This window comes from Hyla sarda, chromosome 3 (assembly GCF_029499605.1).
Source record: "Hyla sarda isolate aHylSar1 chromosome 3, aHylSar1.hap1, whole genome shotgun sequence".
In the NCBI taxonomy this organism is placed as follows: Eukaryota; Metazoa; Chordata; class Amphibia; order Anura; family Hylidae; genus Hyla; species Hyla sarda.
The window spans coordinates 103,034,492-103,061,928 of NC_079191.1; the positions used below are offsets into that span (position 1 = coordinate 103,034,492).

At 44.7% G+C, this 27,437-nt stretch overlaps 1 protein-coding gene across 1 annotated transcript in view; it reads left to right on the plus strand.

Annotated features, from left to right (window-relative positions):
* Positions 1 to 268: 268 nt before the first annotated feature.
* The window catches only part of U2SURP (U2 snRNP associated SURP domain containing), a 76,306-nt gene continuing 49,137 nt past the window's right edge, over positions 269 to 27,437 (plus strand). The window contains exons 1-6 of the mRNA XM_056564810.1: positions 269 to 424; positions 19,815 to 19,916; positions 21,518 to 21,632; positions 21,991 to 22,124; positions 23,838 to 23,905; positions 25,715 to 25,809. Coding sequence (XP_056420785.1) covers positions 380 to 424; positions 19,815 to 19,916; positions 21,518 to 21,632; positions 21,991 to 22,124; positions 23,838 to 23,905; positions 25,715 to 25,809 — 559 coding nt within the window. The 5' untranslated portion in view covers positions 269 to 379. The remainder of the gene's footprint in view (positions 425 to 19,814; positions 19,917 to 21,517; positions 21,633 to 21,990; positions 22,125 to 23,837; positions 23,906 to 25,714; positions 25,810 to 27,437) is intronic.

Consider the following 27,437-nt stretch of genomic DNA (forward strand, 5'->3'; position numbering starts at 1 on the left):
TGTAGGAAAATGTATCCCCTCTCCAAAGGATAGGGAATAGGTGTCTGTGGGGGTCTGACTTTGGGGTCCCCGCAATCAGACACTTATCCCCTATACTATGGATAGGGGATACATTTTTCTACACTGCAGTACATACTATGTAACGGAGACAAAAAGGTGGTGTACACGCAGCCTAATCAGAAGCCGTATTCAGTCACACACAGAGCTGCTCCACCCCCCTCCCCTTCCTCACACCCATAACACTCAGGTGGAGGTGACGTCATCACAGTACTGCGCGCTCCTGATCCCAATCGATAGCTCGGGTATCGGCAGCAGGGCTGGCTCGCTGAGTGCACACACCTCCTTCCGCTCTCGATTGATTGGCCTGTTGGGACGCAAGATGGCGGAGAAGATGTCTGGAGGCTCGCAGAGAGCGGGCTCTAAGGTGAGAGCGTACACCGGCGAGCAGTGAGGGGCTGGGGTGTGACTCGGTGTCCCCGGTGACCGAATAATGTGCCTGGCGGGTCCCGGGCTGCTGTATAGGCGGCTGTGACGACGTGTGACCGCCGCGTGTGCTGCGCAGGAGCCGAGGCCTCGGTGTGTGCGGCCTGTACTGTCCGGGGCAGACTGAGAGTGTGCCCGTGTGTATGGACCCCTCCATCTAGGTGGATGGCAGCTGTGTATATAGTGGGCACTACTGCTGGGTGTATGGACCCCTCCATCTAGGTGGATGGCAGCTGTGTATATAGTGGGCACTACTGCTGGGTGTATGGACCCCTCCATCTAGGTGGATGGCAGCTGTGTATATAGTGGGCACTACTGCTGGGTGTATGGACCCCTCCATCTAGGTGGATGGCAGCTGTGTATATAGTGGGCACTACTGCTGGGTGTATGGACCCCTCCATCTAGGTGGATGGCAGCTGTGTATATAGTGGGCACTACTGCTGGGTTTATGGACCCCTCCATCTAGGTGGATGGCAGCTGTGTATGTAGTGGGCACTACTGCTGGGTGTATGGACCCCTCCATCTAGGTGGATGGCAGCTGTGTATATAGTGGGCACTACTCCTGGGTGTATGGACCCCTCCATCTAGGTGGATGGCAGCTGTTTATAGTGGGCACTACTGCTGGGTGTATGGACCCTTCCATCTAGGTGGATGGCAGCTGTGTATGTAGTGGGCACTACTGCTGGGTTTATGGACCCCTCCATCTAGGTGGATGGCAGCTGTGTATGTAGTGGGCACTACTGCTGGGTTTATGGACCCCTCCATCTAGGTGGATGGCAGCTGTGTATGTAGTGGGCACTACTGCTGGGTGTATGGACCCCTCCATCTAGGTGGATGGCAGCTGTGTATGTAGTGGGCACTACTCCTGGGTGTATGGACCCCTCCATCTAGGTGGATGGCAGCTGTGTATATAGTGGGCACTACTGCTGGGTGTATGGACCCCTCCATCTAGGTGGATGGCAGCTGTGTATATAGTGGGCACTACTGCTGGGTGTATGGACCCCTCCATCTAGGTGGATGGCAGCTGTGTATATAGTGGGCACTACTGCTGGGTGTATGGACCCCTCCATCTAGGTGGATGGCAGCTGTGTATATAGTGGGCAGTACTGCTGGGTGTATGGACCCCTCCAACTAGGTGGATGGCAGCTGTGTATGTAGTGGGCACTACTGCTGGGTTTATGGACCCTTCCATCTAGGTGGATGGCAGCTGTGTATATACTGGGCACTACTGCTGGGTGTATGGACCCCTCCATCTAGGTGGATGGCAGCTGTGTATATAGTGGGCACTACTGCTGGGTGTATGGACCCCTCCATCTAGGTGGATGGCAGCTGTGTATGTAGTGGGCACTACTCCTGGGTGTATGGACCCCATCCATCTAGGTGGATGGCAGCTGTGTATGTAGTGGGCACTACTGCTGGGTGTATGGACCCCTCCATCTAGGTGGATGGCAGCTGTGTATATAGTGGGCACTACTGCTGGGTGTATGGACCCCTCCATCTAGGTGGATGGCAGCTGTGTATGTAGTGGGCACTACTGCTGGGTGTATGGACCCCTCCATCTGGGTGGATGGCAGCTGTATATATAGTGGGCACTACTCCTGGGTGTATGGACCCCTCCATCTAGGTGGATGGCAGCTGTGTATGTAGTGGGCACTACTGCTGGGTGTATGGACCCCTCCATCTAGGTGGATGGCAGCTGTGTATGTAGTGGGCACTACTGCTGGGTGTATGGACCCCTCCATCTAGGTGGATGGCAGCTGTGTATGTAGTGGGCACTACTCCTGGGTGTATGGACCCCTCCATCTAGGTGGATGGCAGCTGTGTATATAGTGGGCACTACTGCTGGGTGTATGGACCCCTCCATCTAGGTGGATGGCAGCTGTGTATATAGTGGGCACTACTGCTGGGTGTATGGACCCCTCCATCTAGGTGGATGGCAGCTGTGTATATAGTGGGCACTACTGCTGGGTGTATGGACCCCTCCATCTAGGTGGATGGCAGCTGTGTATATAGTGGGCAGTACTGCTGGGTGTATGGACCCCTCCAACTAGGTGGATGGCAGCTGTGTATGTAGTGGGCACTACTGCTGGGTTTATGGACCCTTCCATCTAGGTGGATGGCAGCTGTGTATATACTGGGCACTACTGCTGGGTGTATGGACCCCTCCATCTAGGTGGATGGCAGCTGTGTATATAGTGGGCACTACTGCTGGGTGTATGGACCCCTCCATCTAGGTGGATGGCAGCTGTGTATGTAGTGGGCACTACTCCTGGGTGTATGGACCCCATCCATCTAGGTGGATGGCAGCTGTTTATAGTGGGCACTACTGCTGGGTGTATGGACCCCATCCATCTAGGTGGATGGCAGCTGTGTATATAGTGGGCACTACTGCTGGGTGTATGGACCCCTCCATCTAGGTGGATGGCAGCTGTGTATATAGTGGGCACTACTGCTGGGTGTATGGACCCCTCCATCTAGGTGGATGGCAGCTGTGTATGTAGTGGGCACTACTGCTGGGTGTATGGACCCCTCCATCTAGGTGGATGGCAGCTGTGTATGTAGTGGGCACTACTGCTGGGTGTATGGACCCCTCCATCTAGGTGGATGGCAGCTGTGTATGTAGTGGGCACTACTCCTGGATGGATGGCAGCTGTGTACATTGTGTGAGCACCTGGCAAGAGAAAGGCAGCGTTCTCCAGCAGGCGCAACGTCACTGAAGTCTGTGAGAGCTGTGTCTCGCCGTGCCCTGCTCACACTTCCTGAGTTTGGACTTCTGCAAGTCCGAGTGGAGACCAAACTAACTGACTTGTGCAGGGAATAGAACAGAGCCACCTAGTGGCCGTTTTTTCAATCGCATTAAACACATAAAAGTTGAGAATTTTAACGACAAGTAAATAGCAAATTGTCTTATAATAACATAAGGAACTATATACTAGAAGTTTAGTTTGGTGACAGTTATGCTTTAACAGAAGGTAACATAACCTAAGGCTGCAGCATGTGCTTTTTCATGTGCAATATTTTTTTCCAAACAGCTATTAAAATATGTATAGAGGGATTAAAATCTGATACCTCCCTAGCTGATCTGGCTAGCGTCAAGATTTCATCTGTATTTTTTTTTTAATCTATTTTGCATCCTATTTTCAAAGTGTAAGTTAAATTTCCTTTCTAGAAGACAGCGCATCAGTATTTTATCTATAAAGCCTCATTCACATTGTCATTGGACTCTGCTATTTGGAGTTCTGTCTGCAATTACGGCAGAATGATGGGAGTTTAGTGGGAAACAAAATATAGTGCGTGCACAATCCATCACAGGGCCCATTCGGTCACACAAACCCAAGCCCTAAGGATCCTTTGCACAATGGTTGCTGATGGCTCCCAAAGTGTAGGTCTTCAGATGTTGCAAAACTGCAAATCCCAGCATGCCCAAACAGCTGTCTCGGCATGCTGGGAGTTGTTGTTGCATACCTCCAGCTGTTGCATAACTATATCTCCCACCCAGCATGCCCTTTGGCAATCAGTACTTGCTGGGAGTTGAAGTTTTGCAACAGCAGGAGGAAAACAGCTTGGAAAATACTGAGTTAGGTAACAGAACCTAATTTTCCAACCAGTGTGCCTCCAGCTGTTTCAAAACTACAACTCCCAGCATGCACGGTCTGTCAGTACATGCTGGGAGTTGTAGTTTTGAACAGGCTGGAGGTTGCCCCCCCCCCCCATGTGAATGTACAGGGTACACTCACACAGGTGGGTTTACAGTGAGTTTCCTGCTTGAAGTTTGAGCTGCCCCCCCCCCCCCCAAAAAAAAAACAAATATGAAAAACATATTGTACCGCAGTGTTTCCAAAACGGAGCCTCCAGCTGTTGCAAAACACTCTCCAAAATCCCTTTGTCGCTCCTTCCCTTCTTAGCCTTGTAGTGCACCCACAGAGCACTTGACATCCACATATGAGATATTTCCTTACTCGAGAGAAATTGGGTTCCAAATTTTGAGGGGCTTTTTCTCATTTACCCCTTTTAAAATTTCAAAAACTGGGTCTACAAGAACATGTGATAGTAAAAAAAAATTATGAAGATTTTGAATTTTCTTCTTCACTTTGCTGCTATTCCTGTGAAACACCTAGAGGGTTAACACACTTACTGAATGTCATTTTGAATTCTTTGAGGGGTGTAGTTTTATAATGGGGTCACTTATGGGGTATAGGGATCGGCCGATATAGATTTTTTTTATTTTTTTTAATTAGGACCGATACTCTGTGGAGGTTAGGGCCGATAACTTATACCGGAATATCGATATAAGTTATCGGCTATTTATCCCCCCCGGCGACACCACTGCAGATCATTGGTTTAAAGGGGTACTCCGGTGAAATCCTTTTTTCTTTTAAATCAACTGGTGGCAGAAAGTTAAACATATTTGTAAATTACTTCTATTAAAAAAAATCTTAATCCTTCCTGTACTTATTAGCTGCTGAATACTACAGAGGAAATTCTTTTCTTTTTTGAATGCTCTGATGACTTCACGAGGACCGTTCTCTCTGCTGACGTTATTATAATAACGCTTTATTTATTGTTGTCCTTAGTGGGATTTGAACCCAAGGCCCCAGCACTGCAAGGCAGCAGTGCTAACCACTGTGCCACCATGCTTCCCTTAGCATACATCTGCTATGTATGGTTGCTAAAATGGACAGAGATGTCAGCAGAGAGCACTGTGCTCATGATGTCTTCAGTGTTCCAAAAAGAAAGGAATTTCCTCTGTAGCATTCAGCAGCTCATAAGTACTGGAAGGATTAAGATTTTTTAATAGAAGTAATTTAAAATATGTTTAACTTTCTGCCACCAGTTGATTTAAAAGAAAAAAGGTTTTCACCGGAGTACCCATTTTAAAGCGGGCGCTTTAAATCAACGAACTGCAGCGGCTCCCCACGGCGCCGCACCCCCCACTGCACCGCACTGCCCCGGCCAGAGACAGCCGCTGCCCCATTGCCTCCCCCATTCCCGGTTTTATAATTACCTGTTCCCTGGGTCCACGATACTTTTGGCTCCAGCGGCGTCCTCATGAGCTGTCACTGTGCGCACTGATGGTGACGTCGCGTTGAGGACATCACTCAACATTGCACAGTGTAACACAGGACGCTGCAGGAGCCAGAAGTATCTCGAGCCCCGGGGATGGGGGAGGCAATGGGGTGGTGGCGGTCTCTGGCCGGGGGGGAGGGTGCGGTGCAGGGCATTATCGGATTATCGGCAAGGTAATTGTTAGAGATGAGCGAACTTACAGTAAATTCGATTCGTCACGAACTTCTCAGCTCGGTGGTTGCTGACTTTTCCTGCATATATTAGTTCAGCTTTCCGGTGCTCCGGTGGGCTGGAAAAGGGGGGTACAGTCCTAGGAGACTCTTTCCTAGGACTGTATCCACCTTTTCCAGCCCACGGGAGCACCTGAAAGCTGAACTAATTTATGCAGGGAAAGTCAGCAACCGCCGAGCCAAGAAGTTCGTGAAGAATCGAATTTACTGTAAGTTCGCTCATCTCTAGTAATTGCCGATAACGTCCAAAATCGTGAATAAATGGATAAATCGGTCGATCCCTTATTTCTAATATGAAGGCCCTTCAAATCCACTTCAAAATTGAACTGGTCCCTGAAAAATTCCGATCTGGAAAATTTTGTGAAATATTGGAAAATTGCTGCTGAACTTTGAAGCCCTCTGATGTCTTCCAAAAGTAAAAAACATGTCAACTTTATGATGCAAATATAAAGTAGACATATTGGGAGATTTATCATTGCTTTTAGAGCATTTTTTTTTCTCTTTTGGTGCAGTTCAGATGCAAGCAGCATATTTAGTGACTTTTATGCGTCTTTTGATATAGACAGTTTCACTCTTTTCGCCTACCTGTAGAGCTTTTTCTTTTTGACCATGCAGTGGTCACGTATTTATCATTTGCGACTTCTGTCAAGTCGCTATTTTATGCGCAAAGCTACACCACCTACCAGTAGGCGGGAGAATCACTTCTACCTTCCACAATTCAACCTTTAACCCCTTGTGGACGACAGCGTCCCACTCCCCTTCTATGACACGTGCTCAGGAGCTGAGAGTGGGTCATAACTGAGTGGTCTCTGCGGCTATCTGCCACCAGGACCCATCTCCTAATGCCTGACATCACTGATCACGGTGATCCCCGGCTATAACCCCTTAGACATCGCAATCAAATTTGATTGTAGCGTCTAAAATGCAAGTAAAAATGTCCCGGCAGCTCTGTGAAAGTAAGTAAAAACACCTAATCTGCCAAATTCAGGACCCGGGAAAGTGTCTACTTCCCTCCCTCACGTCTAGAAAAAGTGTATGTGGTAGATGTTTTCCCACCCACAGCAGAGCTGCGCAAAATTCATCATCCTGCTGCACCTTCTTGATAGATAAGATGCAGGCTAGTCAAACCCACCACCCAAATAAACGTGGGAAAATAGCTCTACCGTAGACATTCTATGATAAATCTGGGCCATTGTATATGTGAATCAATATATAATTTGATTTACTTGTAAGCAGAGAGCTTCAAAGTTAAAATAATGCAACATTTTCAAATTTTTTATCTAATTTTGGGATTTTTCACCAAGAAAGGATGCAAGTAACGCAAAAAATGTATCACTAGCATAAAGTAGAATATGTCACGAAAAAAAAATCTCTGAATCAGAATGAAAAGTAAAAGCATCCCAGAGTTATTAAAGCGGTATTCCAGGCAAAAACATCTTATCCCCTATCGAAAGGATAGGGCATAAGATGTCTGATCGCGGGGGACCCGCTGCTTGGACCCCTCACGATCTCCCTGCAGCAGCGCGCATTCTCTACGTAGCTGAGTCTGAAGTTTCAGAAACCGCAGGGCTTCCGAGACGGGACGCCACGCCCCCTCCCATAGACATAAATGGAAGGGGCGTGGCGTGACCTCACGTCTCCGTCTCGGAAGCCCGGCGGTTTCTGAAACTTCAGACGCAGCTACGCAGAGAATTCAGGGAGATCGCGGGGGTCCCAGCAGCGGACCCCCCCCGATCAGACATCTTATGCCCTATCCTTTCGATAGGGGATTAGATGTTTTTGCCCGGAATACCCTTTTGACTCCTTGGGGACGAAGGGCATATTCATACGCCCTCCGCACTTCCGATCAACGCCGGGCGGTGATCGGACCGGGATGACTGCTGATATCTATCAGCAGGCATCCCTCCCCCCCCCCATGTCAGCGATTGCGATCTGTATCGCGATCCGGGCTAATCGGGTCACTGGTGACCCGATCGCCCGGAAAATAAGAAAGCTCCCACCATCTTAAAGGATAGGAGCGAGGTGTCAGTGTTGCCACCCCTCCTATCCCCTGCCATTGGTTGGTCAGGCTGACAACCAATGGCGGGAGGGGGTTAGAGTTAATTTCCCCTGCTCTGCCCACCGATCGGAACTCAGGGCAGAGCGGGGGGAACACGGGCAGTGAGGGGGGGGGGAGCATGGCCCGGCTTACCCGGACCGGCGGAGGCATCAACACAGGAGGAGCGGCCGGAAAGTGCGGCGGAGAAGGCTGCAGCGAAGATCGCGGTAAGTGATCTTCTGTGGCCTTCTAAAAGCTGCAAAACTACAACTCCCAGCATGCCCAGACAGCCAAAGGCTGTCTGGGCATGCTGGGAGTTGTAGTTTTGCAACATCTGGACGGTCAGTTTGGAGACCACTGTGTAGTGGTCTCTAAACTGTGGTCCTCCAGATGTTGCAAAACTACAAATTTTAGCATTCTCTGACTGGGCATGCTGGGAGTTGTAGTTTTGCAACATCTGAAGTGGCAGTTTGGAGACCACTATACGGTGTTCTCCAAACTGTAGCCCTCCAGATGTTGCAAAACTACAATTGCCAGCATGGCCAGACAGTCAGGGATGCTGGGCGTGTAGTTCTGCAATATCTGGCCCTTCATATGTTGCAGAACTACAACTCCCAGCATGCCCAGACTGTCCAGGCATGCTGGGAGTTGTAGTTCTGCAACATCTGAATGGCCAGATATTGCAGAACTACATGCCCAGCATCCATGACTGTCTGGCCATGCTGGGAATTGTAGTTTTGCAACAGCTGTAGGCACACTGGTTGGAAACACTGAGCTAGAGCCTGTTTCCTAACTCAGTGATTCCATCCCGTGTGCCTCCAGCTGTTGTAAAACTACAACTCCCAGCATGTACGGTCTGTCAGTGCATTCTGGAAGTTGTAGTTTTGCCACAGCTGAAGGTTTGGGGGTGCCCCTCAGGTGAATGTACAGGGTTCCTTCACACGGGCGGGTTTCCTTCTACAAGTTTGAGCTGTGGCAAATTTTCCGCCGCAGCTCAAACTCCCAGCGGAAAACTTACTGTGAACCCCCGCCTGTGTGAATGTACCCTAAAAACACTACACTAACATAATAAAATGTAAAACACTACATATACACCCCTTTACACGTCCCCCCCCCCCCCCACCAATAAAAATGAAAAACGTCTCATACGGCAGTGTTTCCTAAATGGAGCCTCCAGCTGTTGCAAAACCACAACTCCCAGTATTGCCGGACAGCCATAGACTGTCCTGGCAGGCTGGGAGTCTTGCAACAGCTGGAGGCACCCTGTTTGGGAAACACTGCTGTAGGGTTTTACTGTAGGTAACTGGATCTGCCCCTATTGCAAATTCCTTATTTAGGCCTCAAATGCGCATGGCACGCTCTCAATTCAGAGCCATGTCGTATTTCAAGGCAACAGTTTAGGGCCACATATGGGGTATTTCCGTACTCGGGAGAAATTGCGTTACAAATTTTGGGGCGATTTTTCTCCTTTTACCCCTAATGAAAACGTAAAGTTGGGGGCTACACCAGCATGTTAGTGTAAAAAATTAAAAAACTTTTTTACACTAACATGCTGGTGTTGCCCCATACTTTTCATTTTCACAAGAGGTAAAAGGAGAAAATGACCCCCAAAATTTGTAACACAATTTCTTCTGAGTACGGAAATACCCCATATGTGTACGTAAAATGCTCTGCGGACGAACTACATGGCTCAGAAGTGAGAGAGCGCCATGTACATTTGAGGCCTAAATTGGTGATTTGCACAGGGGTGTCTGATCGTTACAGCGGTTCTGACATGAACGCAAAAAAGAAAAAACCCACATGTGACCCCATTTTGGAAACTACCTCTCACGGAACGTAACAAGGGGTATAGTGAGCCTTAACACCCTTCAGGTCTTTGACAAATTTCCGTTAAAGTTGCACATGAAAATTAAAAATTTATTTTTTCCCTGAAATGCTGGCGTTACCCCAAACTTTTCATTTTCACAAGGGGTAATAGGAAAAAAGCCCCCCCAAAAAAAATTTGTAACCCCATATGTGGAAGTAAAGTGCTCTGCAGGCGAACTACAATGCTCAGAAGAGGAGTAGTGCCATTGGGCTTTTTGAGAGAGAATTAGGCTGGAATTGAAGGCTGTGTGTTTACGAAGCCCCCATGGTGCCAGAACAGTGGACTCCTTCCACATGTGACCCCATTTTGGAAACCACACCCCTCACGGAATGTAACAAGGGGTACAGTGAGCATTATACATTTGCACAGCCCACTGTTCCAAAAATCTGTCAAATGCCAGTGGGGTATAAATGCTCACTGCACCCCTTAAGTTCTTTGAGGGGTGTAGTTTCCAAAATAGCATGTTTTTAATTTTTTTATTTTTACTGTTCTGGAATCATGGGGGCTTCCTAAATGCCCCCAAAAACCATTTCAGCAAAATTCGCTCTCCAAAAGCTTAATGTTGCTCCTTCCCATCTTAGCCCTCTAGTGCACCCACAGAGCACTTTACATACACATATGATGTATTTCCTTACTCGAGAGAAATGGGGTTACAAATTTTGTGGGGCATTTTCTCCTATTACTCCTGGTGAAAATGAAAAGTTTGGGGTAACACCAGCATTTCAGTGTTAAAAATCAAATTTTTCATTTTCACGTCCCACTTTAACGAAAGTTCGTCAATCACCTGTGGGGTGTTATGGCTCACTGTACCCCTTGTTACCTTCCTTGAGGGGTGTAGTTTCCAAAAGAAAAGGTGTCACATTTGACCCAGAGGTCTTATCATTTTTTTTTTTTTTTTTAGATTTTTGGGCAATTTAGTGGTTTATAGGGTTAAAAATTGGAATGTACTCCTGACTTGGTACATTGGGGTCAAATTATGGGAAATTGGGAAAAGGGAAAATTTTTTACTGCATGGAAGTGTGATACTCCCTGAAGCAGTTTTTAATGCAGAGGCCCGGATGATTGGGGCAAGTGTCACACTGGGATTGTCCCTTCTTTCCAATGTGGGGGACCTCACCTGGAAAGTGTTGGCCTGGGACGATCCTGGCACCTATAACTCCAGTTCCTTGCGAACTCCGGCCTGCTCTTTCCCGGTCGGCAAAGATCAGGGCCCTTAGGACTTCTACTTGGAGCTGGAGGAATGTCCCTGTGTTGCCAGAGTGCTGGGACAGAACAAAAGAGTTGCACATGGCAAACTGTACCAAGTAGACCGCAACTTTTTTGTACCATACACGTGTTTTCCGCATGGCCATGTATGGCTTAAGGACTTGATCAGAGAGATCAACTCCCCCCATATACTGATTGTAGCCCAGAATACAATCAGGCTTGAGGACCATTGTTGTGGTACCTCGCACAGGGACAGGTGAGCTGCCATTATCCTGAATTGTGGTCAGCATGAGGACATCCCTCTTATCCTTATACCTGACCAGCAACAGGTTTTCATGGGTAAGTGCATGGGACTCACCCTTGGGCATATGTGTCTGGAGTAAATTTAGAGGGAGGCCTCTCTGGTTCTTCCGCATGGCCCCACAAGCGGACGTGGATCTGGCAGCAAGGGATGTGAACAGAGGGTTGCTGGTATAAAAGTTGCCCTTGTAAAGGTGGTAACCCTTGTCCAGCAATGGGTGCACAAGGTCCTAAACGATTTTCCCGCTAACACCCAGAGTGGGGGACATTCTGTGTGTTCAATATTGGAATCTCGTCCCTCATATACTCTAAACTTGTAAGTGTACCAGGAGGTACTCTCGCAAAGTTTGCAGAGTTTCACGCCATACCGCGCCTGATTCGAGGGAATATACTGGCGGAAGATGAGTCTCCCCTTAAAACTGATGAGACCCATCTACCGAGAGCTCCCTGAGGGGTACGTAGGCCTCCAAAAATTTGACCCCAAAGTGTTCTATGAATGTCCTCACTTTGTAAAGCCAGTCATAGGCAGGATCACTTGGGGGGGGGGGGGGGGGGGGGGGGAGAGGAGGAGAGAGACATGCTGCATTATCGAATTAATGCATGCATCTCCGTATGGCCTCGAACAGCCTCCGTGTCATGACCATGTCTGGTAGAGGACGTCCCCGCTCCAGTACAACCTGAATGTTGTTTTTTTGACTAGGCCCATATGCATTTCCTCATTTCGGCTGCATTGATGGAGTAGCATTCATTGGGCCTAGCCAAAAACTAATCTGGGTGGTGGGCGTACGAGTTCATTTGCTCCAAAAAAAACAACTAAAATAGTCTATTTCAGTGTATCTGGCCGTGTCAATCCGGATTCCTGAGTCGCCAACAAACTCAGAAATCCATGGCTGATATCGCTCTGGAGGTCTCCTGACAGGTTCACCAGAAGGGGGCCTCCGGTACGCTTGTCCGGGAGGTCGGACTTCTATTACGAGCAGCATGGATGCTCGTACTAGTGTCAGCCACTGGGTCACTTTCATAGGGGGTGTGTGGCCTCGCCTGGCGGCATCTCCGCTGCCACCTGGGGGACTCATTATCAGTGCTAGATGATTCAGAGGATGAGGAAGAACACAGAAAAGTGGGCTCATCCTCACTGGCAGATTCGGAGTCGGCGGCAAGTAAAGCGTATGCCACCTCCACCGAAAACTCCCGGTGGGCCATCGCCTTTTTTCTACGGTGGGGGGCGTGTGTGTAGTGTGTTTGGTGTATAATAAATATATATATATATATATATATATATATATATATATATATATATATATATATATATATATATATATATATATAAACTGTGTGTGATTAGAAATCGCAGCGCTTCAGTTTTTTCCTCCTCGCTTTCTCATAGCTGTAACACTTTTAATTTTGCATCTACAGACCCATATGAGAGCTTGTTTTTTACATTACCAATTGTAATGTTTTTTGTAATAAAAAAAATTGTGGGGCAAAATTATAACCCGCCATTTTGCATCTATTGGGGGCTTCCGTTACTACACAGTGCTCTTTTGATTGCATACAGCATTGATTGGTGACATCGGCGCTCCATTACTAAAAGCTGCCTGCACTGTTGGAGCTCAGATGGAAGCCAGGTAAGAGACCTCAGTCTGTGCTCTCAGCTGATCGGCACCTGTGATTTGGTATTGCAGCATCTGATTTTTGCCACATTCACCTTCCTGGTGGTTCAGACAATCTCTTCCCTCACTGGAATGTGACCACAGCCATCATGCCCCCTGGCGTGATGTTACAGCCTCCCAATCCCGGGGTTCGGAATATAAATCTTTAGACCACCTGGGTGCCGCTGGGACCCTTGCGATCAGACAGAGGTGGAGTACCCCTTTAATCTTCTGCATATTTTTTATATTAAATCTGCAGTGGATCAAGTATATACGAACATAGCCTTAGTCTTATGGTTGTACAGATCCTAGAATTTGTTTGGCATTTGTGGCCTCACAATAGTTTTGTAGTAAGGTTATGATGTGGTTAAATGCAAGGGTGGTCCACTTTACAAAATATTTTTTCTGCTTCATCTTTGCGTGATAAGCCTTCTTTCTGAGATTTATCTTTTCATTGAATTGAGGTCACTGCTGTTGTCTGGTCTTTAGATCATTCTAACAAAATAGAATTTATTGTCAATACAGGTTAAAATCTGTCCAATTTGCATTAAACCTCTATCACGGTGTTTCCCAACTAGGGTACCTCCAGCTGTGCAAAATTACAACTCCCAGCATGTATGGACAGTCAGTCTTTCCAGGCATACTAGGAATTGTAGTTTTGCAACAGCTGAAGGCACCTTGTTTTGAGAACACTGCTCTTTTGCCTAAAAACATGTAAGGTGTAGCTTTTTATGGGTTGATTATGAATTGTATGGCTTATAAAATATCTATTTTGTGGCATTTCAATCCAGTGCTGGACTGCAGATTAATTTGCATAAATCGTACAAATGGATATTTTCTTACATACCCAAAAGATGCAGGGAAGAAATGTAATTCTGCTAGAGATTTTTTTTCCTTTAGAGAAACGCATTCACTTCTTACCACTTAAGTACAAAGGCGCATGGTGCTTGAGTACCCTGTATAGCGATCTCCTGCAGGTCTTTGTTCACAATGTGCGCGTAATGCTGTGTGTTTAGTACTTGAGTGGGAAGTGAACCCAAGGCCGCTGTGATTATATTCCATCACTCGTAACACAGAACATACTTTGAACAACTAGAAATCAAGTTATTAGGAATAATCAATATGGGGGCGAGTAGCACAGCTTTAGTTATTCTAAATATCCACTATTTGTTTGGTCCAAGGTTAGACAAATCCCAGGAACCAGGTTAGATATGCCGCAGAATGTTCTACTGATGTCAAAGATCTGGCTTTTGATAAGATGGTCTGTAGTAAAATCCCACAACTGTAGGATTTAGTTGGTTCATTAAGGGTCTATTCACATGGCAGAATTTCCGCTTCAAATTAAAGCTCCTAGACTTCTATGGGATTCTGCACTACCGTTCACACTTCTGAATTTCCGCAGAGTCCGTGCGGAAAATCTACCAGGGGAAATTCAGAAGTGTTAATGGGAGTGCGGAATCCCATAGAAGTCTATGGGCTTTAATTTGAGGCAGAAATTCCGTCGTAAGAGGCGCACTGCAGTGGCTGCCCCAAGCACAATGGCCTGAAAGCTAAGCTATCTCAGCCAGCATAGATCTTAGCTACAGTATATGCTAACTCTCTGGAGCAGGGGTCTTCAACCTGCGGACCTCCAGATGTTGCAAAACTACAACTCCAAAAATGCCCGGACAGCCAGCGGCTGTCCGGGCATTCTGGGAGTTGTAGTTTCGCAACATCTGGAGGGTCCGCAGGTTGAAGACCCCTGCTCTAGAGTATACAATGCATTCAGATTTTTTTTTTGAGTCCAACTTTTTAAATTTAAAAAATATTTTTTTTTTTTTTTTTTTATCACAAGGGCAGAAAATAAAATATTTACCCTTTGCTATGACCCATTCCTTTTGATCAACTGATCTGTTTCTACACCTTGATTTTAGGTGTAGAAATTTTGGTGACTGGACATGATTTGGAAAGACACCCCCCTGTCTATATAAGGGGTTATTTGCACCATGATTTGGGCATACAGCAGCCGGATCCGCCTGGTGAACTTAGAGGTAGTCCTGTGGTGAAAAACGTATCCCCTATCCTAAGGATAGGGGATAAGTTTGAGATCGCTGGGGCCCCCTGCGATCTCTCTGTACAGGGCCCCGGCTCTCCTGCTAGATAGCGGGTGTCGACCACCGCACGAAGCGGCGGCCGACACGCCCCCTCAATACATCTCTATGGCAGAGCCTAGTTTTTGAATGCACCAGTTTTAACCAGTTTAGAACACTTTCAAAATATGATCCATTCAACAACAAACTGATTATGCCTGAACGGGTCACAAACGCTGATGTGAAACTAGCCTAAGGTCTCTCAGCTGACAAGGCATATCAAAGCAAAAACCAATAGCTCTGTAGTAAAGAACTGACCGAGGAGCTCGCCGACAGGATTATGTGGAGCCACAGATCTGGAGAAGGGCGCAAATTTTTTTTTTGCTGCACTGAAAGTTCTCTAGCAGAGTGGCGTCCATACTTCCTAAATGGAAAATGTTTGGAGCAATCGGGACTCTTCCAAGAGCTCTCCACCCCACCAAACTTTTATCTTGTTTTTATCACCGTATAACACACACTTTTTAAGACTAAAATAATAGGCAAAAATCCTACTTGCGTATTATACACCGATAAATCTGCTGGTTACGGAATTAAAGTGGCTGCAGCGCCGGCTCCTTGTTAAAGATCAACAGCCTGGCCATGGGCACTTTAAAACAGTGACCAGTGGCGGCTGCCTTGGACCCGCACCCAACACCTCAACTTCTTCCCTGCTTTTTTTATTTTATATTTTCTCTTTTATTCTGAACTGGCCGCTCTCTGATGTAGTGCCTTTTGTGTTTTGGTGTGGAATGTTACATGACTAAGCACTTTCCAGTGCTAGACTAAGACATCTTCACTGGCTGACACCCGCACACCCGCCGGCTACCATTGGTTCCTGGGGGGCTACTACACCAGTAGCCATTTGCATCTGACCCATTTCAGGGTCCGTTCGGATAATGAGGGAAAAAACAGCTGATCGGACCCTGAGCTGGTTGAATGCAAACAGTGATGTGAACCTAAAGGACACACACAAGCCCACCTGGTGTTTGCAAAAATAAAGCACCTAAAGGAGACTGCAAGAAACAAGATTCTTAATTACAACCTGATCCTGAGTGTTCTGGACCAGAGACTGAGCTGACCTTCCAACAAGACAATAACACGGTCACAGACAAGACGACACAGGAGCTGCTTAGGGGCAACTCTGTGAATGTCCTCGGGTGTGGAATAAAAAAAAAAAATGCTACTTGCTCAATGGACTAAAACAGGGGAACAATCTTCTTGTCCCTTATGACAATCCACTTGTCTGGGCCAATTTTCTCGCCCAATAATAACCATAACTTTTTTTTATTTTTCCATCTACAGAACCATATTAGGGCTTGTTTTTTGCGGGATAGATTGTACTTTGTAATAACACATTTTATTTTTCCTTATCGGATGCTCCAAAACAAAAAAAAAATGGTGAAATTGAAATAAAAAAAAAAATATTTTGATAATTTGGTGGTTCTTTACACCATTTACCTTGTGGTCAAGCAAACATGTTGTTTTGATACTTTTGGTCAGCCTGATAACAACAATCCCAAATGTGTATAGTTTCCATCACATTATACTATTTTTGTGTGTTTAAAAAATAAATAAATAAATAAATTGCCATTTTATTTTTCACTATACCATGCTGAGGGCTCATCAACGGCCGGGACCCGCGGCTAATACCACACATCGCCGATCGCGGCGATGTGCGGTATTAACCCTTTAGAAGCGGCCGGTCAAAGCTGACCGCCACTTCTAAAGCGAAAGTGAAAGTGACCCAGCTGCTCAGTCGGGCTGTTCGGGACCGCCGCGGCGTCCTGAACAGACACAGGGAGGGCCCTTACCTGCCTCCTCGGTGTCCGATCGGCGAATGACTGCTCCGTGCCTGAGATCCAGGCAGGAGCAGTCAAGCTCCGATAATGCTGATCACAGGCGTGTTAATACACGCCTGTGATCAGGATGAGAGATCAGTGTGTGCAGTGTTATAGCTCCCTATGGGACCTATTACACTGCAATAAAAAAATGTTAAAAAAAAGTCTTAATAAAGGTCATTTAACCCCTTCCCTAATAAAAGTTTGAATCACCCCCCTTTTCCCATAAAAAAATAAACATGTGGTATCGCCGCGTGCGTAAATGTCCGAACTATAAAAATATATCATTAATTAAACAGCACGGTCAATGGCGTAAGCGCAAAATTCCAAAGTCCAAAAAAGCGTATTTTGGTCACTTTTTTATACCATTAAAAAATGAATAAAAAGTGATCAAAAAGTCCGATCAAAACAAAAATCATACCAATAAAAACTTCAGATCACGGCGCAAAAAATGAGTCCTCATACCGCCCTGTACATGGAAAAATAAAAGTTATAGGGGTCAGAAGATGACATTTTTAAACGTATAAATTTTCCTGCATGTAGTTATGATTTTTTCCAGAAGTGCGACAAAATCAAACCTATATAAGTAGGGTATCATTTTAACCGTATGGACCTACAGAATAATGATAAGGTGTAATTTTTACCGAAATATGCACTGCATAGAAACGGAAGCCCCCAAAAGTTACAAAATGGCGTTTTTTCTTCTATTTTGTCGCACAATGTTTTTCTTTTCCGTTTCGCCGTGCATTTTTGGGTAAATTGACTAATGTCACTGCAAAGTAGAATTGGCGATGCAAAAAATAAGCCATAATATGGATTTTTAGGTGGAAAATTGAAAGGGTTATGATTTTTAAAAGGTAAGGAGGAAAAAACGAAAGTACAAAAACGGAAAAACCCTGAGTCCTTAAGGGGTTAACGACAGAGTCACGGAAGCAGAAGTAAGCTCTCTGACTACCTCTATAGTGGATCGAACCCACCCCCTAATGGCTGACTGCCATTAGGTACCAAGATGAGATCCTCAGACCCCTTGTGAGACCATATGCTGGTGCGGTTGGCCCTGGGTTCCTCCTAATGCAAAACAATGCTAGACCTCATGTGGCTGGAGTGTCAGCAGTTCCTGCAAGAGGAGCATTGATGCCATGGACTGGCCCGCCCGTTCCCCAGACCTGAATCCGATTGAGCACATCTGGGACATCATGTCTCGCTCCATCCACCAACAGACTGTCCAGGAGTTGGTGGATGCTTTAGTCCAGGTCTGGGAGGACATCCCTCAGGAGACCATCCTCCACCTCATCAGGAGCATGCCCAGACATTGTAGGGAGGTCATACGGGCACGTGGAGGCCACGCACACTACTGAGCCTCATTTTTACTTGTTTTAAGGACATTACATCAAAGTTGGATCAGCCTGTATTGTGGTTTTCCACTTTGATTTTGAGTGTGACTCCATATCCAGACCTCCATGGGTTGATAAATTTGATTTCCATTGATAATTTTTGTGTGATTTTGTTGTCAGCACATTCAACTATGTAAAGATGAAAGTATTTCATACGATTCATTCATTCAGATCTAGAATGTTAGCTTAGTGTTCCCTTAATTTTTTTGAGCAGTGTATGTTATATAATATTAAAACTTTTAATATGGAAGGGGGTTAATGTCTTTTAAACTTTTTATTTAAACTTTTTTTTTTTTTTACACTTTTTTTATTCGTCCCTTAGGGAACTTTTTGGAGGAATCATTAGATTCCTCATACAGATCAATGCAGTTCTATTGAACTCCATTAATCACTCCATTTATAAAGCCTGGTTCTCTCAATGACAGAGCCACGGACACCAGGGAACAAAAGGTAAGGCCTCAGGCTACCTTCGTCTTTCGCAGGTGATATAACTGTGGTGATGCCTGATTCACTGACTATAATTATATCACCTGTGAAAGACTAAAGAAATCCTGAAAACATGACCTGTAAAGGGGGGGGGGGGGTTACTGAGAAACGCGCTTGAGAAACACTGGACTAAGCTATCGGGTCTGGATTTTCATGGGATGGAAGGTTTTAAAGGGTAGGCCCATCCACTTCCTGGGCCACTCCAGGTTTTTAGACTAGCCCAGATCTGCACAGGTGCTGAAGACAGCTAGCCACTGAACATTAAAACTAGGTGAGAATCGGTCTGCGAGTGAGTGAGACTGATGAACCTGCACCACCAAAAAAAATTTGTGAAAAGCAAAAATAAATAGATTGCAAAACTCTGTTTTGTTGTATTTCTAGGCACGTTGGCCCAGATTGATCAAATAGCATGCAATAAAAGCTAGTGATTTTCCCACAGCAGCCAATCACAGTTCAGGTTTCACTTGAAAAACCTGGTTTAAATGACATATTCTGATGATACTTTTGCACTTCTTTACTTAACAATCACTTTTGCTGTTAATACTGTCATTTTTACTATCAGTACAGTAGGGCTCATGTAAGAACATATATTTATCCTGTCAGATGAGATTGCTTAGTCAAACATGAAAGGATTATACACAATAACAGCCATCCATTCTTCTGTCTTGCATATACCCAATGCTTTGTCACACTGATTCCTATATTTTTACCCTTTGCAGCACACAGGTAGATAAAGCAGTACAACAAAGTGCTCAGTCTCCTGCTCTTGTTTGCAGCAGTTGAATGGGAGATGGAGGAAGCTGAGCTGTAACTCCTTTAGGCTATAATAGATTAACCACTTATGTGCAGAGGGCATGAAGCATTGAATGTAAACTGTGGCTAGTTGATGGAGTCAAGGCCTATTTACAATCAGTTGGAAAGTATTCGGTTACCTAATGGATCCCTTTTTGTAATCAGAAGCTTTTTGAGGAACAGACATAAATTAGGTCTAGTATTCAGAATCCTTGCTGCTTCTCCTCCTGTAATCAGACCCATTGACTTTAATTAGATCTGTAATCTAATATTTTTCCATAGCAATGTTAAGTACGAATATTTGCTTCTTAATGCTTTAACAAAGCTTTTTTTTTCTCTCTCTCTGTTTGTAGCAACCTCTTTTGGAGAGTAAGCTTAAAGCATTCAGTATTGGGAAAATGAGTGCCGCAAAGAGAACACTAAGCAAGAAAGAGCAAGAGGAACTGAAAAAGAAGGTGAGACCTCTAAATACATAGTGCTTAAAGGGGTATTCCAGGCAAAATTATCGCCTTATCGGCAAGGTAATTGCCGATACCGATCCCCAAAATCGTGATTATCGGCCGATAATATCGGCCATACCGATAATCGGTCGATCCCTAGTATATGTGAATCAATATATAATTTATTTGGAATGTCTATTTTCCTTATAAGCAGAGAGCTTCAAAGTTAGAAAAATGGAAGAAATTATGCAAGTATCGCCGAAAATTTACACTAACATAAAGTAGAATATGTAACGAAAAAATTATCTCGGAATCAGAATGAAAAGTAAAAGCATCCCAGAGTTATTAATGCATATAGTGACAGTGGTCAGTATTTCAAAAAAGGGCTGGGTCCCTAAGGTGTTAAAGGAGTTCTCCGGGAAAGGGGGGGGGAAGAGAAGTTGTACATACAGTGTGGTCCCTCAACATACGATGGTAATCCGTTCCAAACGGACCATCGTTTGTTGAAACCATCACATGTTGAGGGATCCGTGCAATGTTAAGTATAGGACAGTGGTCTTCAACCTGCGGACCTCCAGATGTTGCAAAACTACAACACCCAGCATGCCCGGACAGCAGACGGCTGTCCGGGCATGCTGGGTGTTGTAGTTTTGCAACATCTGGAGGTCCGCACGTTGAAGACCACTGTTAGAGGAAGTTGTACTCACCTCTCCCAGCCGCTCCGGACCGTCACCGCTGCCCTGGATGTCGCCCTCCATCGCGGTCGCCGTGTCCCCGATGCTCCGGCAAGGCCTCTTCTTCCCCGGCATCCACACTCTCCGTCGCCGCCATCACGTTGCTACGCACGCAGCTCCTATTGGATGATGGGACGGCGTACGCAGCGACGTGATGCCGATGATGGAGAGCGCCGACGATGCAGAGGATCCCAAAGAGGACGCGCTGGAGCCCCGAGGACAGGTAAGTGATCGTCAGCGGACCACACGGGGCACTGTAAACGGCTATCTGGTGGCCGCTGAAGCAGTCAGCGCTGCCGGATAGCCGTTTATGCGATGGCCCTGACATACAAAAGCATCGTATGTTGATGCTGCCTTCAACATGCGATGGCCTCTGAGGCCATCGCATGTTGAAATTATCGTTTGTCTCGGCCGTCGTAGGTCGAGGGGTCACTGTATATGTAAATAACATCTATGTACAAAATCTTAAGCCTTCCAGTACTTATCAGCTACTGTGTACTACAGAGGAAGTTGTGTAAATGTTTTCTGTCTGACCACAGTGCTCTCTGCTGCCATCTCTGTCCATGTCAGGAACTCTCTAGAGTAGGAGAGTTTCAGTACCCCACACTATGTTGTGTGCTGTAGTTTTCTATGAGATTACAGCACTTTAAGGTTGGATTTTCCGTTTTCGGTCACTTATATGGATGTCCACATTCTTTTGGCTATACGTTTATGTGCAGACAAGGCGAGAAAATGTGTTTCTTGCCATAGGAGAGTAACTGCCTGCTGTCCCAGTGCTAATAGTTCATTATATGTCACCTTCATTAAAACAATAATACATTGGCAGATTATATGGTTTGCATATTGGTGTTAGGTACAGCCTTGTCTTTTTCTATTGCACAGGAAGATGAAAAAGCTGCCGCAGAGATTTACGAGGAGTTCCTTGCTGCGTTTGAAGGAGGCGATGCCAGCAAAGTTAAAACATTTGTCAGAGGGGGCATTGTCAATCCCACAAAAGGTACGTGCATGTCCTAGAACCATCGCTTTGTTCTTTCCCCATTAAAAAAAAGCGTTAGACTTGTTGTCAAAAAGAAACCAGTGTCACAAAAAAGTGCCCACAATTATTTTTATAGATTTTAAACCAGCATGTACTAAGCGATAGCTGTATACTGCACCTAATGTCAATAGTTGTGGGTTGTTTGGTTTTGAACTTCAAACTATATACAGTATATCTTTATATACATGATAGAAATAGTTTTATATTTTTTGTGGATATATATTAACTCTCCAATATTCAATGTAAATAGACATATCGGATGGGGATAATGTAATGAAAATATATATTGTATATCGATTCTTCCTCTATTATATTGCAGAAGAACTCGACCTGGATGAGAAGAAAGGCAAATTGTATAAACCTTCCTCACGGTTTTCTGAGCCCAAACCTCCACAAGCAGCACCTATTGAGCGAGCACCCCCTCAGATTATACTTATGGAACCTAAGAAACCAGTAAGAGAAATGGTTGTGCCTTTTTTGGTGTAAAAGTACTGGAAAACTATTACCTGTTAACTGGTTTAACCCGTTCCTTTAGGCGTCTAGACAGTTTTAACTGGTGGGGGGGGGGGGAACCCTCAAAAACCTGCATTACAGAATAAATCCTATCATACCCAAATATCTTCTAAAATTATACATCTGGCAAATTGTGGAAATGTAATCCAGTACAATACAATCAAGAGTCATGTAGTTTTGTATGCATTTTTATCTTGTTAAAGGGTTACTCCGCTTCCCAACGTCCAGAACATTGAGTTCCGAACGCTGTGTGTGGCCTTCCGTGTTGACGCCTGCCCCCTTATGACGTCACGGCCTGTCCCCTCAATGAAAGTCTATGGGAAGGGGGCACGACGGCCGTCACGCCCCCCCATAGACTTGCATTGAGAGGAGAGTGTGAACACGGAATCCTGCACACTGCATTCGGAACTCAATGTTTTGGACGCTGGGTAGTGGAGTAACCCTTTAAGTCCGACCCAAGTACAACACCTTCTAAACAAAAAGGTTCGAGATGTATAGAATTTTTACACGCTGTTTTTTAGTTACTAGTATATGGAAGCATAGACATTGAAAAGCAAATTTCCGACCTTTCCAATGGCTTAACAAAAATACTAGGGCCGTCAATGGGCCCTGTATTGTCAATAAAATTTTATTCAAAAGCTAATTACAGGATAACCTTTCACATGTAGATACATAACAAACACACACTTTATACCCATAAGAGGAGTATCAGACTTACTTTGTGTTTTTAAGTCAGCCAAGAATAGCTAACAAGCAGGGCTGCTCTTGGCACAGCTAAAAGAATGCAGCTTCCTGCTCCATACATTAACAAAGTGCAATGATATTCTAGCAGTCTCTCTTTTTGGTCCTTGTCAGACTATCAAGAGTGGATCAGATTGTTTTTCAATTTAAAAAAGCCTCTAAAAAATTAAAGTGATCTGGTTGCTGTGGGCAACTGCTCCACTCTTCCTCTACACGGGTTTTGATAAATATCCTGCCTTTTGGCTCTAAATTTACCCTATCAGTGAAAAGAAATTTGGAGTTTTATTTTATGATTTCAAGTAGAGAAAACAGACATGGTCGCACATCTACATTTTGTATTTTGATCTACTTGCTTCTCAGCATAAATTTAAAAACGAACAGGTTGTTAGTATACATTTTGATTAAAAAGTACAAGCCCACTCGCCACGTCAAGGCCACCTATTCAGAGTGGGTCCCTAATGTCCCTAGCATAAAATGGCGTAGGACTGGGCGGCGACCACCACCGCCACGACACCAGTGTCCACAGGGGGAACGATCCACTGGCAGAGGGGCCCAATGCCACTCAAACCAGTCCCTGGGCCGCACCTCCCCACAGACACTGTGCCACGGCAGCAATGGATGCCGCACCGCACCAGTGTGAACAAGGTGTAAAAGCTCACTTACCATGTGCTCCCAGTCAGACTGCGAGGCTGTCAGAAATGAAAGGGCCCTGTGTAGCTAACTACTACTTTATATAGAGTTGGGCTGAGGGGGTGGGGCACAGTATTTTTGTCTTTTTTTTTTTTTTTTTTTTTTTTTTTTTTTTCCCATAGGGCAGACAAATGCCCCATTTATATTTCCTTTATTGTGCAGATTGTTAGTGGATCGTGTCCTAATTGTTTATTAACAAATATATACATTTTTTTCTATTAGCCTTTAAAGAAAGGAGAGAAAGAGAAGAAGAAAAGTAATTTAGAGCTTTTCAAAGAAGAACTCAAGCAGTAAGTAAATCTTTCTTTCTCATGGACTGTGAAATTCTTTTAATTCAGCCGGCTGATACACCAGCAGAAAACTTTTACCTTATTTTATTACTGTATCCGGTTTGTGGACCGGACTGTAAACTGTGGTCTGCTGCGGTTTTTAGTCCAGTCCAGAATCCAGATACAGTCAGCTCATTGAAATAAATGGGGTACTGCACAGGTCCAGCAGGGATACTTCTGAAGGCTGTTTTGAAATTCTGCCTGCCAGAAAATGAGATGAGAATGCACCCTTAGGGTCTATTCACACGTACAGTATCCTGTGCAGGATTTGAAGTTGTGACCACGTCATATAGTTTACACTGAAATCTGCAGCAGAATACTGTACATGTGAATAGACCGTTAAGTGCACCGCAACAGCAGTTTTGTTGTAGCATACGACACTAGACAAGATGTGTAGAACTTGTGGGTTATTTATTTTTTTTTTTATTTACAAGAGCATGCAGAAACACTTGAGAAACACTAATGCTGCTTAACCTGGGTTCACACAGCTTTAAAGCGTTACTGTCATTAGAAACAACCTTTGTTAATTTAATACTTCCCTAAAAACTAAGCATTTTCTATACTTGATTAAAACACTTTATTTGTAAAGATGTGAAATAAATGTATAACAAATGGCCACTAGGGGGTCTCTGTCTCTGTAATTTTGAAAAACGAACCCTGGTATCCAGGGCTCTTTGGTCCTGACTACTACCAAGATAAAAATACAAAATTCTGAAGGGAGTGGGGTGTGGTTTTTCTCTCTCCTCTGCTCGCTCCCCTGCCTCAGTACAGTGTATCCGCCAGCTTTCAACTGTGTGAGAACATCTGTGAGATCCAGACAAGATGCAGACAGCTTGCAGCTTCTTCAGATGAGAATCATTCCCATGCACTGTGGCAAGCAATGCAAGGTGCTAAACTATTATTTATATACAAAATGGTTTCTCTTTTGATCATTTTATGAACTTATTTCTTGTGTGTGTTTGCACCATATAGGTTCACATGGCTGCTTTAGGGTTATAAAAAGCATGCACTTTGCTGACAAAGCTGTGGAAATGTAAAAATCTTTATTTTCTGGCACAAAATGCAGGTTTTTCTTCTGTCCTTGCACCATATAATTTCACATGGCTGCATTAGTTATATAGAGCATGCTTTTAGGCAGAAACCTGTGCAAATGTAAAAATGTTTGTGCAGACCTCGACGGGAGGGGGAGGAGAGCAGCTCATCATGGTCCAGGGGAAATGCCTCCAGCCTCTCAGAGGACTTCAGAAAGGCTCATTACATTAATACATAGATAAAAAGGTATTTTACAAATTAACACTGACTTAAGCATTTAAAAAAATAATTCTTACAAATTACAGTAACGCTTTAATGATTTAGTGCGGTATACTTGCTGTGGTGTGCCATAGAAAACATTGGCATCTCTCTTTTAATAGGATGCCAACGTATACTTTGGCACACCAGAGTGAGTCCATTCCCTTCAATGGCCCAAACTTAGCCATCAAGTTACTATGTTCAGGCTATTTCCTGCAGGTAACACACTATTTTTATGGGCTTAGTAGCGCAGCACACCATGATATTGCTAGTGACTATGTTCATCCCTTTAAAGTTATTGGACATGCTGCTGTGCACCACTGTATACGCCGTCGTCCCCTTTATTATTCTAGTTTTTAGTGTGTCTTTAAAACTTCTTAAATATTTTATAATAATATGCTGACCAATAGGCCTTCTGACATCATGACTTAATTGTTAGTTTTATTTTTTATAAATTATTACCCCACTTGTTCTCTTTAGGATTCAGGAAGAGAGGGATGAACGACACAAAACAAAAGGCAGAATGAGCAGATTTGAACCTCCACAAACAGATGGTGAAGGACCGAGGCGCCCACGTAAGAATTTTTTTTTTCCAGTTCTCCAGAAATCTGCCTTTATATAGAATTTATTTTCAGCAGGAATATGAAGCCAAATTAAAATGCAACAGTGTTTGCATTTTGCTGGTAGATTGCAGCCTTGTTTTCCATGGCTGTGGTGTATGCTTTTAATCACTTCGAGGCATCTGTCAGCAGAAATTTACATTCCTAACTAATACTTTTAGATAACTGTTAGGGCATGGTGACACATTGTACCTTTCTTATATGCCTGTGCTTCCATAACATAGGAAAAATGCTGTTATTCTTCTATGCCAAGAATCAAAAAAGGCTTTCCCAAAACCAAGGGAAGTGCCGATGGCTGGAACCTCTCCTTACCACCACTTTCATCTATGCCCCTGTTTGATTGACAGTCATCAGAAAGTTGGGCCTTGTTTTCTAATCTCATTCCTGTGCACACAAATTGGCCCTGCTCTACTAGGAGTGAAGCACATGTTTCTTTGTGGGTTTTAATTCCCCACTAGTATTTTTCCTTGGTATTTACTAATGTTTCCCTACGTTTTGTACTTTTCCCTACATTTTGCTATTTTTATTTTTTGGGTTTTCCAAACCTCAAATCCACCACATTTTCTGTGGAAACCTTAGTAAATATGTTGGGATTTTGCGAAAACCTCATGGACATGCTCCCTTTCCCCGTGGACACGCCCCTTTTCAGGTTTTCTGAGTAAAATTAAATCTCCCTTAGTGGACACCTCCCAATAGAGGACAGTTTTTAATTCCCCTGCAGTGTCCCATAGGACTTAATGTATTTGCACCCTCCGAATAGGGCACATTCCCAATAGCGGACACACCTAATAGGGGACATCCAGGCTTGTGTGCCACCCTATCTTGTACACAGGGCTGCTGTCAGGGGGGTACAGCCAATACCCCACTAAGTGTCTTGGGTTCCCAGGGGCACTGGCCCCTGCTGGACCCCCCTGTCCAACAGACAGTGATGAGTGACGCTCCTCTGCGCTTCATTCAGTGAGGACAGTGACGGCTATGAGCAGCGGCGGCTGTCCGGAGTGACTCCTCTGCGCCTCTCACTGAGGGCAGCGGCAGTATGGAGCATCACTTGTCACTGTCCTCACTGAGTGAAGCGCAGAGAAGCGTCACTCGTCACTGCCTGCTGGCCAGGTAAGAAGGGTGATGAGGAAATGGAGGAATGATTTGGAATCCCTCTAATTAATTATATTTAGATTTTTTTAAAGCCTTACTACAGTGCAAAATTATTTTTTTATATTTAACTTTTTATAGTGTTTTGTAGGTAATTGCACTCTGGAGTGAGTACAGAACAGTACTCCGTCATTTAGAAAGAATTTTGAGCCTTTTTCCCCAATAGGGGACATCTCCCAATAGTGAACACTTTTTAATTTTATTTATTTATTTTTATTCCCTTTGTCCACTATTGGGGTATTCTACTGTATAATGGAGAGTTGGTCAGGTTTTTAAAGGGTACCTTTCATCAAAAAAACTTTTGATATATTATAGATTAATGTATGCAGAATAACTTTCCAATAGCATGTTATTAAAAAATATGCTTCTTTCTATTTAATTTTCAACTTTGAAAAATGACCACTAGGAGTCTCCCTACCAGTCCTTTTTTTTTT